Below are 18,094 nucleotides of genomic sequence, written 5' to 3' on the forward strand. Positions count from 1 at the left end.
TCATAATCATCATGGCAAAGACTAAAAGAATGGTGCAAGTAATAGAAAGGTTATTTGTAGAAGGAAGCATTTAATAAATTACGGGGCTCAAGCGGTTTGGAAGGACATAGTAGTAGTTTGCTCATGTGGTGAGATCTGGCTGTAATTATACTCTGCTATGCTACTGGTTGAATCAACATAAGAAAGATCTTTTTTTGTGCAAACCAACTTGATCTCTACCCCTGTATCTTGAGCACCCCAAATCTGGGATTATTCTGTTGACAGGACATAGTAGTAGTTTGCTCATGTACAGGTGTTGCCATCTCGATAAAACCTCACCTTTTGTACATTTGTTCATTTGAAATTCTTATTTTCCAAATTTGTATATGGCATATACAATCTGTAATAAATACATTCAGAAGAGGGTTGGGTTCCGGTGCAAACACTAAACTACTTTAGTTTGTAATCTAATCACATTTTTTAGGATTAACATATTTAATGGTTTGGGTAGAACATAGTCCTCATAAAATATGTTTTAGGATCAGTTCACAGAGTTGCTAATGCTGGCCAGGTGTATCAGATAAGTTTGACATGAAAGGAGCATTTAACGTTGCAAGAATGTTAGTTTCATGTCTTTACTCTTTGTATCTTTGATATTTACTATACACGTTCTTTTTTTCCACAAGCAATAGCACATGCCCAAAAAATATCTGCCGCATATATTTAAGTGGAATGATTATATTTCTCTGAAACAAAATTAATTCCAAGTAAATCATTATGTAAATATGTTTTTTTCAAAAAGTTAGCTTCATTGTTAATAACTTAATCCGATCCTCCAAGCATGTATGAGTATCTTTTTTAGACTATATAATTATATATATCTACAAAATAAGAATTTCTTTATAATTTATTTTATAAAAAACTTATGATTTAGTCATTAAAGATATCTATGTTCGTTTTGGTGGGAAAAACTTTGCCTCACTTGCCCACCATCCTATAAATAGGTACTTCCAGGGACTTTAACTTCATGCATCATTAAGCTGTTTTTGGTTCTTACTTTTCAATCTGTGCTTCAAATCTTCACACAAGTCATGGTTCACTTTGTTCCATTTGGTGGTTACATGGGTACCCTTTGTATCATACCGCGCAAGAATGAAGTATGCTATTTCCACTTTAGACCTCAAAACACATTTTTTTGGGTCTTTTTTTTTTTCAGTATGGATTTGGTAAACAAACCATGATATAACTGTTATTGAAACGTTGACATTTATTTGGTAAACCTTGGTTCAAGACTTAACCCAGACCTGCTTGGTTCATGATAGTGCCTAAGGAACATACTAAATATTGATTATTCTAACGCTTCATGATAGTTTCCTTTTGCACGTTATGCTTCCTTGCATTTACTGGGAAACACATGTTCTTAAACTATTATAACGCTTCATTTTAATTTATTTACTCTGGTTATTTTTTGCATCTAGGAAATTGCTGTGATTGACCAACAATTCGTGCTTAACTGGGCTAATGTTCTTGGGGCCAAATGGTTGATTGAAGACCCTTTGCAGAGGCTTTACATTGTGGACTTTAATATGGATTTTACAACACCAACTCTCCTTCAAGGTTGGGGTGCAGTTGTTTCATTCTATGGCTTGGATGAGACACATTGGTGTGTCCTCCAAATGGTTGCTGCATCTCATTTCCACATGAGGATTTTTGACTTATTGGACAATGAGATTAGCTATGATCCCTTTCGAGCACCTGTAGAAGGTTCTGGGTCTGTCAGGGGGGAAGAAGATGAAGTCGAGAGCGTCCGGATAGACCGCTCTGAAGAAGATGCTTTGTCAGAAGCTTTAGCCCTTGTGCCATATGCTCCACCACCCTCTAGCACTGATATTTCTGTTGAGGCCGAGCAAGAGCTTGAAATGGTGGCTCACCTGGGAGGAACAACTGTGCAAGCAAATGAAGGGCCACCTCAGTATCGCATGCACCTCAACACGACTCTGACCCCGTACCGTGCGTACGGAAGTCAGTATGTAAGTTTGATTTAAATTGTAAAACTAAGGCTTATTGATACCATTCGTTTCCCCTTAAGTATATGATGTTTTTTCATTTTTTTTTCTAGAACTTACCTCGAAAGGTGGCTGAATATGTTCGCCAAAACGGACGTCAGCCCTGGGTCATAAGAGGACCAACTGGAATTAAGAAGGACATCAACATCCTTTTCAGGCCAGATAAAACCTACACTAAACTTGGAAAGGGTTGGAGAAAATTTTGTAAACTTCATGACATTCAGCATGGTCAGAAGATGTCAATGCACTTCACTGATGGTGTATCCAGGTTGATTGATGTGGAGATTTTCAAGTAGAGATTGTTGTTGGCCATTGTACACGCTTTTAGGGGGATTTGGGTTGCTTATTTGCATGGTTTTTAATGCCAGATCTGGTCCAGTGTGGACATTTCAAGAAAGGCTTAGGTTGGCCTAATTGTAGGAATTAGGATGTTGTGTTGTTTAGTGGTTTATGTCTACGTTTGTTTCACGATATGAATATGTCATCTATGTTTACCAATCAAGATATGTTTGTAAAATATTATTAATATTAATGTCAAGTTGTGTTATGAAAAAGTGATTTCACTCTCTTCTTAAAACCATGCAAATGGTTGTTTTGGAGTAGAAAAGTATCTTTACATGGCAAAGAGAACATCACTTCAAGACAGTGTATATAAGGGGTAGCATTTATATCAGATTTTATTTAAAGAGTAATGGCTCCTAAATAATCTTATGTAGTATATTTAAATCTTAAGTGTAAGTTTTTGTCTTTATTAAGCTATCAAAGGCCCATTTCGAGTTACTTTTGATGTTGACTTCCATTCACATTTTTTTTTATGTAATTTACCAAACCACTTTAATAAAGGCTTTTATATTTCATTATTCAAATCCAATTGATGTGATATTCTCGCCTATGCTATTGTGGTATTTGGTATCATGTGTTTCACTTATTGGTGGCAATGGATATAAATATCTAAACCACAAACTCATATTTGACCTTCAAGGTTGAATCATGAATTTTCCATACCACCTGTTGCTGAACTTTCTGAATTTGGAGATAGTAATTGTAGTTTAGTGTATGTATTTTCATCAGGAGTTTGCTCTTGGCTATTGTATCAACATACCCTGGTATTACTATAAGGGGATTCTTCACCTGGGCACAATCAGGAAAGTTTTGTTATGGACTCTTCATCTGTGCATAGGGACACGCCTGGCGAAGATAAGGTCCAAGGTAATTTGGTCATATTGCTATATAAGCTTCCTTTGAATTCATCTTAATATTAGTACCATTTTTCGTTTAACGAAGACACTTTTGTACATGCCAAGTAGTTTAATGGTCTAAATTTAGCAGCATTATTATGCAAAGCATCCAGAAGTATCAGGAAGCAAATAATGGATCGTAAAAGAAGTTCTGTAGAAATTTTTCACAATGAAAATTGTGGGAGCACTGGGCAAGGCAAGCATTGCAGTTGTTATGCACTTTTTATTATGCTATAAATTCTAATTTGTGATTTCCACTTTAGTGTTAAGTGAAATGGCTAAAATTTTGGTCATTTCCTATCCTGTGTCTACTAATTTATATAATGCTCTTAATTTCAATGAAACAGGTTCAAAGTCTAGGAAGATGAGTTGCAGTCCATTGTTATCAAATATAACAAATATCATGTCAGTTCCAAATGATGGAAGATCCAGTGGGATGCGTTTGGATAGAGCAATCAACATTCCAGGTGCCACTCCTAACGAGGGATATACAAAAAGCACATTTTGTAAGATCTGAATTTCGTGTTATATCCTTGAGGTTGAATTGGAAGTATTGTGTATTATTCACAGAAATCCGTGTTTGATTCAGGCGGGTTTCATTCAACATCTTCTTCCAATTTGACTCACATTTCGATTTTGCAAGATGTCCACTCCAATGGTTCCCTAAAAACTGGTATCTAATCATTTTACTATGATTTAAATGATTGATGATTGACAATAAATGTTATATTTTGAAATGATTTTATGTTCAATATGTGCAGCTGAAGACATTATTATAACCCAGCAGAGTGCAGCTGCAAGGTTAAGGAGAATACAACATGTCAAAATCAAAAGAAGCTGCTTGGTCATGGACAAAGAAAATTTTCCACAACGTGATTCCAACACAGGTATGTCGTCCCGAATTGCTAATGATTAATTTATTTTCTTTTCATAGTTAATAACATGTGTAAATGTTGTTAAGTAGGAACACGTGATTCCCCCAGACTGAAGGTCAAGAAAAGAAATATTGGTAAAAGACCGAATATAGCACAGTCTAGAGCAAGTTCCTCAAAGAGTTCTGTTGTTAAGACTAAGCCTGGGGAAGGTGTATCTCTGTGTCGGAAACTGGTTTCTGAGTTCAATGCAGCTGCTAATTCTCCACTTAATGTTCCAAACATATACGACGATGCTGAGTTAATAGGTAATTGTTTAGTTTTTGTTATCTAATAGAGGTTCCATGCGTAAGTTCAACCGAGCTGTAATGTAACGTTTCATTTGTGTGTTTACAGACGAGGTAGACCTTGGAGATGCATCTTTTCTGTGCAGAATTTGCCATGCTCAGATGTGGTATGAAGAACGAATAGACAAAAGTAAGCAGTCTAATAATCCCGAATTCTATCGGTGTTGTATGAAAGGAAAGGTGGTCTTACCATTTATATCTAAGCCGCCACTGTTGTTGTATAATTTGCTTCATGGTATAGATTCCCGATCAAAACACTTTAAGGATAATATTAGAGCATATAATAGTATGTTCGCCTTTACTTCAATTGGTGGGAAGGTTGAATCCTCTTTGAACAATGGTGGAGGCCCCCCTCAATTTGTGTTGAGTGGCCAAAATTATCACAGAATTGGTACTCTATTACCTCAAGCCGGTCAATCACCAAAATTTGCCCAACTTTATATCTATGACACACAGAATGAAAATTCCAATAGAATGAAGCCGTTTAAGTAAGTTTTTATATTCTATATAGTAATTTATCTTTTTTTATCATTTTTACATGTAATATGTTGGCATGAAATTTAACAAGTGTTTTGGCCCATGTGCAGCTCAATGAACACAGCGGAGAATTTGGATATATCATTAGTTGAGGATTTAAAGCAAATGATTGATGAGAACAATGTTTTAGCAAAATCATTTCGCAAAGTGCGAGATTATATCAATGAGAAAGAATCTTCGTCATTTGCTTTGAGACTTTTTCGGAAGCGAGGTAAGGACCCCCGAACATATAACCTTCCTACGTCTGACGAGATTGCAGCACTTATTGTAGGAGATTTTGATACAGTTGAAGTTGGTCGTGATATTATTGTCAAAAAAGATGGTGTCCTTTCTAGGATTCACGAAACTCATACTTCGTTTATTCCTTTACAATATCCTTTGATATTTCCTTATGGCGAAGATGGTTGGCAAGAAGATATTCCTTTATCTGGTATTTCTGCTACTACTAGCTCTCGCTTGAAACCTCGCGTCACATTGAGAGAATTCATAACATTCAGAATTCAAGAAAGGAATAATGAGTATGGGAATGTGGTTTTATGCAGAAGGCTTTTTCAACAATTTGTGGTTGATTGCTTTACTATGATTGAATCACAAAGGCTTTCATTTATTAGAAATAATCAAAAACTGATTCGAGCAGATTTTCTCAATGGCCTTGAAGAAGCAATGTCTAGAGGAGAAACTGATCCAAGTTTTTTAGGGACGCGTATTGTGCTCCCAGCATCCTTTATTGGTGGAAAACGCTATATGTTTGATTGTTGTCAGGATGCAATGGCTATATGCAAGCGTTATGGTTATCCTGACCTTTTCATTACTGTCACCTGCAATTCTGCATGGAAAGAAATTGATAGATTTGTGCGACCACGAAATGTTCGTGCTGACGAACGTCCTGATGTTTGTTGTCGAGTGTTTAAAATCAAACTTGACCATTTAATAGCAACCTTGAAGAGTGGCATCATCTTCGGACCTTTGGATGCAGGTATGTTCCATTTATTTACTGTTTTCAAATTATAACTTATTGTATATATAGTTATTTGTATGTTTTTTTTCCAGGTATGTATACAATTGAATTCCAAAAAAGAGGATTACCCCATGCTCATATTTTGTTATGGCTTTCTAAAGAGAACAAATTAGTAACAACTTCTGACATTGATAAATGCATTTCTGCTGAGATTCCTGACCCAATATTATATCCTAAATTAAACAACGTTGTGTCTACTTACATGTTGCATGGGCCTTGTGGTTCGGGACATTACAAATCTCCTTGCATGACAGATGGAAAGTGCAGTAAATTTTTTCCGAAAAAATTCCAAGAAAGCACTATAATTGATGATGATGGTTATCCTGTTTATAAAAGAAGAGACACTGGAGTTTATGTGGACAAGAAAGGTATTCGCATGGATAATAGTTTTGTTGTCCCTTATAATCCTCAATTACTCATGTTATACAATGGTCATATCAATGTTGAATATTGCAACAAGTCAAATGCAATCAAATATCTCTTCAAATATGTTAGCAAAGGGCCGGATAGAGTAAATGTTGAGATATCCAATCAGAACAAAGATTGCACGGAGACTGAGGTCAAAGATGAAATTAAACAATATTATGATTGTAGATACCTTACTCCGTGTGAAGCAGTTTGGAGGACATTGAAATTATTTATTCATGTCAAATGGCCTTCGGTTAAAAAAGTGACATTTCATCTTCCAAATAAACAAAGTGTTTGTTTTAAAGATCATGATGATTTAAAGCGCGTGGTAGACAAGGCTACTGAAAAAGACACTATGTTTATAGCTTGGATGAAAGCCAATTGTAAGTATGGTGAAGGAAAAGCGTTTACATATGCAGAGTTCCCATCCCATTTTGTATATGATGAAGACACTCATTCATGGCATCCAAGGAAGAAAGGGACATCTATTGGAAGACTCCAATATATTCCTCATGGAGTTGGTGAACTTTATTACTTGAGAATTTTATTGACTCTACAGAAAGGTTGCACAAGTTGGGAGAGCATTCGCACTGTGGATGATGTTGAATATCCTACATTTCGTGACGCATGTTACGCCTTAGGATTATTAGCTGATGATAAGGAATTCTTAGATGCAATTACGGAAGCAAATGAATTAGCATCAGGTGTGTAACATCCAATTAATGTCTTTTATTTGTCATAAAATACAGCACGAAATTTATATCAACTTCCTCTGTTGTTCATGATAGTATTATCTAATTACCATATATATTTTTGTAGGTACCCAGCTGCGAAAGTTCTTTGTAATGTTGCTTACAACAAACACAATGAGCAAACCTGAATTTGTGTGGGAAAAGTCTTGGAGAATTTTGTCTGACAGTATAGTTTATGAAAGGAGGAAAAAGCTGCGCAATTCAGGTTTGGAAATTTTTTTTATCGAAATTATGTTAATGTATATATTTGCATGAGATAATTATTGGGGTTTTTTTTGGTGTAGATCTTCATATAAATGATGATGATTTAAAGAATCTTTGTTTAATAGAATTGGAGAAACTACTGCATATGAATGGAAGATCTTTAAAAGATTATCCATGCTTACCATTTCCACACTTATTTGATGACTCCCAATTTGAGAACAAATTTGTAGCGGATGAATTGAATTATGATAAAGCTGAAATGGAAGATTTGCACAAATCATTACTCAATTCATTAACTGCTGAACAACATAAGATATACAAATCCATAATGGATGCAGTTATGAATAGAGCTGGAGGTCTCTTTTTCTTATATGGTTTTGGAGGTACTGGTAAGACCTATTTGTGGAATACATTATCAGCTGCTGTTAGGGCACAAGGGTTGATTGTATTAAATGTTGCTTCAAGTGGTATTGCTTCTTTGCTTTTACCTGGTGGCAGAACTGCACATTCTAGGTTTTCTATTCCAATTTCTATAAAAGAGAGTTCAACTTGCAATGTATCACAAGGTTCTTTAAAGGCAGAGTTGTTACAAAAAACAAGTTTGATCATATGGGATGAAGCACCCATGCTCAATAAATGGTGTTTTGAAGCATTGGACCGGACTTTAAATGATATAATGAAGTCGCATCAAAGTGTTGATAGTGGCATGCCTTTTGGGGGTAAAGTGGTGGTTTTGGGTGGAGATTTTAGGCAAATTTTGCCAGTTATTCAGAAAGGAAGTCGTTCTGAAATTGTTAGTGCCACAATCAATTCGTCTTATCTTTGGAAGCAATGTCATGTGCTAAAACTTACCAAAAACATGAGGCTTATTAGCTCAAAATGTCATGATGAAAAGATTGAAATTAAAAGGTTTGCTGACTGGCTATTAGACATTGGTGACGGAAAGGTGAATACAATTGATGCAGAAGATTCTACAATTCAGATTCCAGATGATCTTCTTATTCTTGACTCTGATAATCCAATTCAAAGTTTGATTGACTTTGCTTACCCTCAAATGCTGCAAAATTTGAATGAAAAGAATTACAAATTCTTTGAAGATAGGGCTATTTTGGCTCCTACATTAGAAAGTGTAGAAATTATTAATACTGAAATGCTAGGTAAAATTCCAGGTGAGATTAAAGAATATTTGAGTTGTGATACAACTTGCAGGTCAGATGAAGACTCAGAGGTCGAAGCAGAATGGTTCACAACTGAGTTCCTCAATAATATTCAATGTTCCGGTATACCAAATCACAAATTGAGTTTGAAAGTGGGTGTCCCTATTATGTTGTTGCGCAACATTGACCAAGCAGGTGGACTTTGTAATGGTACTAGAATGATTGTTAAAGATATGGGAAAAAATGTTATTGTTGCCAATGTAGTATCAGGGAAGCAGTTAGGTGAGAAGGTTCTTATATCAAGAATGGATTTAGTACCTACAGACTCTGGTTTACCATTTAAATTTGTCAGGAGACAGTTTCCCATTGCTTTATGTTTTGCAATGACGATTAATAAAAGTCAAGGTCAGACGCTTTCTCATGTCGGTTTGTATTTGCCTAAGCCAGTATTTACTCATGGACAGTTATATGTTGCCTTATCAAGAGTAAAGTCCAGAAAAGGTCTCAAAATTTTATTGTTAGATGAAGATGGATTAATCTCAAAGGTCACCAAAAATGTGGTATACAATGAAGTTTTTCAAAACGTTTGAAGAACCATCATATATGAAATACTGTAAGTTTTAAATCTTACTCTTATATGTATTAAATTATAACATTGTTGTAAGGATATCATTTCAATATCTTTTTTATATATGTTTGTCATGTTTTTGCAGACAATTACGTGGTCAAAACAGTTTGGGGGGCTCTCTTAAAATCATATGTGTAATTTTGTGGCAGTTCCATGTTGTCCACTTCCCATTGATCCAGTACATTAACTATTTTAGTTTTCCATCTATATTCTGTAATAAGCCAAATACTCTAATCTGTTATCTAATGCCAGACATATTGTATCTACTACTATTAAGTTGAAAAAACTTATGTCAAGATGCTTCAGGTTGCAATCTATATCCTAATATACTGCCCATGTAGTGATGCCAAATAAAATCAGTATTTCCAAGTCTTTTTGATAAACACCTTTCACCGACTGAGAGGCTCAGGTAATAATTCATGCTTAAGAAAGGCCACCAAATCAAAGAAGGTCAATTAATTCATGATATATGGTATAATCAATAAACCTGTTTCCTTTCTTTGTCAGTATATTTTTTCAAACATTACACAGTCAAATATAAATGCTGCAATAAGGGCAACCCCGTTTTTACGAATTCCCAACTCTGACACAACGTCTACTAATTATTTCAGCCACCCAAAAGTAGAATTGGTAGTAAACGGTTTGATGGCTAATTGGAAATAACTTAAGTTCTGCTTGAGGCTCTGCAAAAAGGTATGCATGTTTTTTAACTTTGACTCCAATATTCAACTGTGCCAGCATATCATAGACACCCATTGTAGCAACTACTTATAATCCTTTGTATACACACCGGAGTGCAGTGAGTTCATTCCACATATCCAAAATCAACTGTGTAGATGGAGCTGAATTTTGAAGATGATCTTCTTTGTTGTAGGGACTCCATTGCCATTTTCACATTACCTGGCCAGGTGATAAAGCTCATCATATAGATTTTGCTTTATTAGTGTATGTGTGTATATTTTTTGACTTAATTTGAATGTGCAGGAAGTAGCCTTAGTTTCACCACAATTTGCTAACGAATTTGATCATGAACTACTCAACCAGTGGAAGTTGATTGATCCCTTTGGAAAGGTTCATTTTGTTTCATATGATAAAAATGCTGGAAAGCCCTATTTGTTTAAAGGTCTGCCGGAGATACGGAAGTATTATTCTTTGGAAGGGTTGAACTGGTTGCTTCTCAAATTCCAGGGATTTTCCAACTTTGATTTGTTTATATACAATGAAAGTATTGAGGAAGTATGTTACCTTCCCCCACCTCCACCTCCAGTTTTAACCCCCCCACCCCCTACTGTTGATGTTGCAATTTCAAGCCAGGCTGAATCCACCCGGATCCAAAATAGTAGGGACCCAGAATGGATTGTGTATCCCTGTTTTTTCGCCTCCAGGCTATCACCAAATCAAGTATCTTCAAGTCAGCTGGTATAGTAAAACTAATTTGCTTAAGCTTTTTAACATGCTAATTAAGGTTCCTAATAGGTTGTAATGATGCTTGCAGAATTTGCCTGCACATGTTTATGAATATCTACGACAAGGTGAAGTTTACAACTGGCTATTGAGAGGGCCAACTGGCAAAGAAGTTCAATGCAAGATTCTTGGTGTTCCACGACGCACATATGCGAGATTTGGTAAGGGTTGGAGAACCTTTTGCAGAACACATGGATTAAAGGAAGGAGATACATTGACCTTTTTTTTTACCTGTGAGAAAGAAGCCATTATTGATGTATTAATACATGATCAGACCTAATAGGATTTCTAGGTTTTGCTGAAGTGGTATTGTTTTCATGTAGTGAAATGAACGATGAACTGTGTTCACAAGTGAATGAATGGCCCAGATTTTCTGATCAATAATATGTAATATATGGGTAGAGTATTGTTTGTGTTACACAATTTATCATGGAAAACTAACCGTGCAGAGCACGGGCAGATATACTAGTAATAATTACAATCACTATCATCACAAAGCAAAGCAATATTCTGAACATAAATTTACAAATCAGTAAGAATCTTTTTATGTTTAAAATTAATAAAACCAACTATTTATAGACAATTTAACACTGAAAAATACCGTGAATATATCAATATAGTCAATTATTTACCATTATACATGTAACTAAAACGGAAAGAACTTCTCATATTTGAAGAAGACAGCTGTAAGGATACACGTTACCACTCATTTCAAAGTAAAAAAAAAGGAGCAAAACTCTTCTTATATATGAGATTGGTGTTTTTCCACATTAATTCAACTAGTACTCAGACACACACAACGTTGTTTGTTTTTGAGGTTGATGTTGTCAATATAACGGTGTCACAGAGACAGAACCAAAAGCAGTAAGAAATACCACTACTATAGTATTTTGATGCTGAAAAACTAAGAAATAATACCATTGTATACATATATAGCTAGCATGTTTAATAGCATCAAATGCACCAATAGCACTTACCTATTAAACACAAATTGAGAAAGTCTACAAGAACAAGAACGTTTTCAAATTCACTACTCTCAGATTCAACTCAATGCCCTTTCCAAGCCAAAATTAACTTGTAGCGTGTATTTGGTTTTGTTTTGAGATTGAGATAGAATGAACCAAACCACCAAGGATATGATTCGTTTGCAGAGGAAGTACCGCTCGCATCAAGCTGATATGTTTCACGAGGTTCTGTCTCATTTTCACTCACTTACTCTTAACACTTCATCATATATCATATCAAAAATTAAATCCCCTGCCCCCTTTTTTCAAAGTTTTCTTTTGTAAGTTTATGATCCAAACAAGCAAAAGTTTGATCACTTTGATAGTTACCAATTATCATTTCAATTTCAAGCTTTTTTTTGGGCAATTTGGATTTGTTGGACTTGGTTGAATCTTCATGTAGGGGTGTAATCTTAAACTTTGTATCTATCACTCTTTTTAAAATCATTCACTGGGACAAAACTAGAAATAAAGAAATTGGGTAAGGGAGTGAAAATTTAATACAAAGTCAACCGTGACTAATTGGATCATGCATCATAAACTAAATTTGAAGGGATGAAATAGAACATTTGAATACTTTTCTATGAAAAATTCTTTTCTCTTGGATATCAAGAACTTCATTTTTTACTATTTAGTTTTGTCACTTTACGAAGTTAGAGATAGATACAAAATCTTAACAAGTTTGTGTCTAGATGAGAGGATATTAATTGTGTTGTTGTTTTTGGCAAGCAGGGATTTCTCAATGATCAGTTCAACAAGCTGCAAATTGAGACTGGACCATTTTTTGTGGAAGAGCTTGTAACCATGTTCTATGATCAATCTGAGAATTATCTCAATGCCATGTCACGAGCTCTGTAAGTACTCTCTCTAATGTGTTTGGATTTCCATTTGATCTTGACGTGTCAAAATCTTGCTTCTTGATCCACGCTAAACTTAACGTGACAAATTATAACTTCTTTGTTAATAACTTGAAATACGTGGAATAAAGTTAGCGTTTGCATCAACGCCAGACCAAACATACCTATGTGAATGAAGATTTGAGGGTAAGTGTTAATTGTTCTGTTTGACCAATGCAGAGAACAAAAACCTGTGGATTTCAAACAGCTAGATTATGATCTTGTCCATCCCTTCAAGGGAAGCAGTGTCAGGTAGTATATTCTAGGATTGCTTTTCCTTTATATTTCTGAATTCTGATACTGTACTTGTATTTCTCTGACAAGAAGAAAAATATATGCTGAGAGGATTTTTTTTGTGGCATTATTTGGTTAACAGTATTGGTGCTGCAAGAGTTGCAAATGTCTGCATTAACTTCAAAAGTTTTTGTGAGACCCAGAATTTGGAAGGGTGAGTTGTGCAAACTCATTTTCTAATACATTCTCTTCCCTGCCCCTCCAAGTTAAATGCATATATCATATATGAACATGCACTTTAGGCTATTGCTTCAACATTTGTTAGAAATGTGATAGAAAATCATTAATGTATTGTTTTTTTAGATAGTTGGTTTATGACATGGTTTCAAAGGTAATAGACTCTTGCGTGAGGGGGACACATCGGAAATATAATATAAAATCGTTCATGTATCTATATCTAATAGCTTAACTTCTGAGATAGTTGATTCGTGATAACTTTGAAAATGACACTGTTGATTGAAATTAAGCATGCTGATATGGAATTTCCTACATTAGTTTGGAAAATAATTGGAATTACTGAAGAAAAAAAAATATTGGTGCAGGTGTAAGAGATGTCTGCAACAGTTGCACCATGAATGCTCTCAGCTGAAGAACAGACTTCAATACTTGTTTAAGGCAAGTGCAATATCTTATTCAAGGAGGCTTCAAATTTTGTCTTTTGAGAGGAAAACTGCATTTTTGCAATATCCTTACTATTTGACTCTTATTTAAGTGCTTAACTGAGTTTTATATAATGATTACTGCAGCTTCAGCAAGAAATCCATGCTGCTGGTGGTTCAATTCCCACAATGAAATAAAATGAGAATGAAGCTATGGAAGTTTTTCATGGAACTGCTGATTTTGTATCAGTTTTTACTTTTTTTTTTGTCTAAACAATGTTTCCTTGAGAATTGCATCCAATAGGGGATATTGCTGATGTAAATAAGCTTTTCTTGTAGTTTTCTACAGGATATGTGTTTTTTTTTCCTATAAATTATTAGCTTGGTTCAAGCTTCCATTTTACACCTTGCATGTTTGGAGTTACTTTTTTTATTATCAAAATTGAGTTTGGAATGGTTTGAGACTCTTTTTAGCTATATATTTAGGAGAATGGGCGCACATGATGGATGTGATTTGATTTTGCCTTGTGCATGTTTGGAAAATTTTCTCTCTTTAATTCTAAAGTCAAAATCAATTTGGTAAGAAGCTTCAGTGAGTAGTTTCTGGATGACAGAATTGATTCTGAAGAAAATAAGTCGGCCCAATCATGCTATATGTAGAAAGCAGAATATGAATTGTGAAGCAAGTTTTGGAGCATCAATTGAGTATGACTGTGATAGCACTGAGTAGTACTCCGCTAGCTTGAGCTCTAAACCACCTTCCTCCTTTTTCCTTTCAAAAGAGTGTTTCACTGATGGTCCCTATATCCTATGATTCTCTATTTTTTTCACATTGTACGTAATGGATCATATGAAAATGCAGAGGATCCTCACCTTTCAAAAGTTTATGATAGTAAAGTTTTATGACTAATGGAAGATAATTATACCAAATGCAGTTAAAAATGTAATCTCCAATGATTTAGAACCTAGAACTTCCTATATTCTCTATTTTTTCACCTTTCTAGAATGTATCATATTATAAACACAAACGTTCATTACTAGATGCTTGCTTAGCTAGTTTAATGAGTACTGGAAAACAAACATTGGTTAAAAAAATACCTTTATCACTAAATTCAATAACGAATCTGCAACAACACAAAAATCACAAAGGGAAGACAAGCAATAATCAATTGTTAGCATAAGATTTACAGTGATTTTTATCAAAAGGTTAGATGTAATTATTTAGAGACATTCCCCCCTAGTTAAACCAATTACAGTTCACATTATCCAGCAAATAGATGTTAACAGTATCTTCTTCAATGAGTTTCTTGAAGAGGAAGTTTATATGAGCCAACATTTTGGCTTTGAGTCCCAAAATGAGCAACTTATATGTAAACTCAATAAGGTTATCAATGGACTTAAGTAGACCCTTAGTCATTTTTTGTTTTAATTTCTAGGGAATGTGGTCCCTCTTTATTTCTTTTAAGGGTTCAGAGTATTGTCTCTATGTCCTGATTTAATTGGATGGCATACTTATCACTGGAAATTCTCTCAAATCTATTCAGAATTTGATATGCAGGCTTCATAGTTTGCTCTCAAACAATTGGTGGAATTGGATTACTTCACTGGTGTTGAGTCAAAAATTCTGACCAATACTGTATCCCAATTACGTTCTCAATCCAAATACAACAGGGACCTATTGTCTAGAGCTGAAATGGTAAATGCAAAGGTAGCTCTACCCATATGACTAGTTGGTGTAACAACTTATGCATGAAGTTAGAATCTATTACTTAATTCGGTCCTAACTAAGGTATTTCCACAATTAATAGTCATGAGACTAATCTTTCGCTCTCTTATAGAAGGCTGACCAATGAGTTTTTTTCCCTTAATAAGAGTTGGGAATCAAACACTCAACTAAATACTTAAGAGACGAAAGTATTAAACCACTATGCTAAATTATTATTGGAATCTCTTACTTGTAACAACTTATACCAGAAGCATACATAACCTAAAAATTGATTTATATATCTGAAAACTTTTGATTGGTTTCTCTAATAACCACCATCCTCATATAAATTGTTCTATTAATAATGGTACTGTCAAAGTACCAACTGATTGATCATCAAGTCTTGAACTGTGATTAATATAATGATCACCACACACTTGTAATAAATAAATAAGTGGAAGCAAAATAAGACACACTGACACAACCGTGATGGGATTTTTGTTATACAGCTAAAAAGAACCGCTAACATCACAAGAAGTATGTGACTATGAGCCTAACCACCCTTCTTCTTCAACATGAAACTCAACTCAAGTTGCTACTGAAACTGAAATCCACCAATAAACAATGCACCTCTTCTTAATTACCTTTGACCACAAACTTCTTACCTATCACTCTCACAAACGTGACCCAACAGTTCTCCCTTAAAACACATACCATAAATAAAACAAAAATAAACAACCAATGGCTAACGTTAACAACCATAATAATAGAAAAATACCAATTGAATAACGTGTCACTAGCACATGATGCATAGCAGAGAATCAATAAACAAAACAAAAATAACATGTCCTGTTAAGTGTTAAACGGGCTTTATTTTCACTATCAAACACTGTTTCTTAGCATTAAAAAAATCCATATATGGCAAGCTCCTTGTTCGGACAACGGTTTGATTATCCACCTGTTAAGAAAAACAATGTCAAAACCAACCAGTGAGCAATTAAAACAACAAAGAGTGTAACACTGTGGTGGTGGTGGTTTGTGGCGGTGATTGCATTGCACCTTGTGATAGAAGCCAAAATCATAAAAAAGCAAAAAGCAAAAACCACATCATCGATTCAGTAACAATTTGCTTCACCTCAAAGCCTAATTAAACCATCCAGCTATACAGTTAGTTGAATCATTTCATGATCCTTATTTTCTGATACTTCAGTGCCGCCATTAAACGTTCTCACGAGAAAGCAAAAAGAAAAAGAAAAACCGCCACAACCATGTTACTATAAAGCCCAGCAAAGCGTTGTTTCCTTCTTCTTCAAGTTCCTAGAATGGACATTGCTTCTTCTTCCTGTTATTCTCTGCTTTTCCTCTGTTTCCTTCATCAATCTGCACAAGCCTTATTGGACCCCACCGATTTCTTGGCCCTTCAATCCATTCGCAAGGCGCTTCACGATGTACCAGGTTCCAGTTTCTTCTCTTCTTGGGACTTCACTGCTGATCCTTGCAACTTCCCCGGCGTTCTCTGTGATTCTGATAAGGTCATCGCACTCAGCCTCGGCGAACCGCGAGCTGGTTCGCCGGGTCTCACCGGGAAACTAGACAATGCTGTCGGAAAGTTGTCTTCCCTCGCTGAATTCACTGTTGTTCCCGGCAGGATTTATGGTCATCTTCCACAGTCTCTCTCCCAGCTGAAGAATCTACGGTTTCTTGGCGTCAGCCGGAATTTCATCTCCGGTGAGATTCCGGCTGGGTTAGGCCAGCTCCGAAGCCTTAGAACAATCGATCTCAGCTACAACCAGCTCGCCGGAGCTATTCCTCGGTCGATCGGAGCCTTGTCGGAGCTGACCAACTTGGCACTCAGCCACAATCACCTCTCCGGTTCGGTTCCCTCATTCTGCTTGGCTCAGTCATTAACCCGGCTCGACCTCAAGCACAACATGTTGTCCGGTTCGCTTGCGCCCGATTCTCTTCCTCCTTCCCTCCAATACCTCTCACTTTCCTGGAACCGGTTCACTGGACCGGTGGACCGAGTGCTTACCCGACTCAATAACCTCAACTATTTGGACCTCAGCTTGAACTGGTTCACCGGCCCAATTCCTGCTCAGCTCTTCTCTTTCCCACTAACAAGCCTTCATTTAGAAAGGAATCAATTCACCGGTTCGGTCCAACCGTTGAACGAGGTAACGATCCAGACCGTTGATTTGAGCTATAACCAGTTCTCGGGTGAAATATCCCCCATGCTAGCTAGCGTGCAACACCTTTACCTAAACAACAACAAGTTCATTGGTCAAGTTCCGGGTAGCTTCGTAGAGCGGTTAATGACAGCAAGTATTCAAATATTATATCTGCAACACAATTACCTCACTGGAATTGCGATAAGCCCGACGGCAGAGATTCCAATGAGCAGCACCCTGTGTTTGCAGTATAATTGTATGGTGCCGCCGCCACAGATGACATGCCCCGTCAAAGCGGGTAACCAGAAAATCAGGCCGGCCCAGCAATGCCACAACCATTGAAGCCTCGTTTCATACATATATCACACAATTTTATCACCATATGTTAAAACTATATATTATAGAGCTTTTGTTTTCTTTCTTGTGTATTCAATTATTCTTTTAGACTTTTTGACCCGTTATCACTATAAATATTATTATCGATTATTTAATTTATGATTGTGAATAGGGGATCGAGATTTTGTCCCATTTTCCAGCCTCAATGGATGCTCTGTGATTTAAGTTTTCTACCCCTCTTAACTTTGTTATCTTGACAGACAGTATGTTTTGTAAAGATGTAATCATGCCACAATTTTTAATTTCTGGGGAGGGGGGGAGAAAGAAGTTTGAGAGAGGATTTGAATCTCTGACTAACAATGTGGTGTGTATTACCTAAGTTTTATCCTTACTATTAGTGCCAATTGCACTATCATTTTTTT

General features: G+C 35.8%; 2 protein-coding genes and 1 long non-coding RNA gene across 3 annotated transcripts in view; all 3 read left to right on the top strand.

Annotated features, from left to right (window-relative positions):
* LOC130725566 (uncharacterized) overlaps positions 1-9,168 on the top strand; it is a 10,849-nt gene extending 1,681 nt beyond the window's left edge. The window contains exons 2-14 of the mRNA XM_057576786.1: positions 1,458-2,009; positions 2,099-2,337; positions 3,028-3,083; positions 3,165-3,254; positions 3,631-3,789; positions 3,873-3,956; positions 4,045-4,170; positions 4,248-4,463; positions 4,552-4,990; positions 5,090-6,015; positions 6,090-7,169; positions 7,285-7,422; positions 7,502-9,168. Of these exons, the coding sequence (XP_057432769.1) occupies positions 1,458-2,009; positions 2,099-2,337; positions 3,028-3,083; positions 3,165-3,254; positions 3,631-3,789; positions 3,873-3,956; positions 4,045-4,170; positions 4,248-4,463; positions 4,552-4,990; positions 5,090-6,015; positions 6,090-7,169; positions 7,285-7,422; positions 7,502-9,168 (5,772 nt within the window). The remainder of the gene's footprint in view (positions 1-1,457; positions 2,010-2,098; positions 2,338-3,027; positions 3,084-3,164; positions 3,255-3,630; positions 3,790-3,872; positions 3,957-4,044; positions 4,171-4,247; positions 4,464-4,551; positions 4,991-5,089; positions 6,016-6,089; positions 7,170-7,284; positions 7,423-7,501) is intronic.
* A 3,586-nt stretch (positions 9,169-12,754) lies between these two features.
* Positions 12,755-13,479, top strand: LOC130732687 (uncharacterized). Its single transcript, XR_009017105.1, has 3 exons — positions 12,755-12,822; positions 12,947-13,018; positions 13,407-13,479. It is a non-coding gene; the product is annotated as an uncharacterized LOC130732687 (long non-coding RNA).
* Positions 13,480-16,147: 2,668 nt separating this feature from the next.
* LOC130730762 (probably inactive leucine-rich repeat receptor-like protein kinase IMK2) lies at positions 16,148-17,827 on the top strand. Its single transcript, XM_057582856.1, has one exon. The coding sequence runs from the start codon at positions 16,491-16,493 to the stop codon at positions 17,676-17,678; it is 1,188 nt and encodes a 395-aa protein (XP_057438839.1). The 5' UTR covers positions 16,148-16,490; the 3' UTR covers positions 17,679-17,827.
* Positions 17,828-18,094: the final 267 nt, after the last annotated feature.

The sequence above is a fragment of the Lotus japonicus genome, chromosome 1, assembly GCF_012489685.1.
Source record: "Lotus japonicus ecotype B-129 chromosome 1, LjGifu_v1.2".
Classification (NCBI taxonomy): domain Eukaryota; kingdom Viridiplantae; phylum Streptophyta; class Magnoliopsida; order Fabales; family Fabaceae; genus Lotus; species Lotus japonicus.

Coding starts and splice junctions, on each gene's coding strand:
- LOC130730762 (XM_057582856.1), top strand. CDS start 16,491: ATGGACATTGCTTCTTCTTCCTGTTATTCTCTGCTTTTCCTCTGTTTC.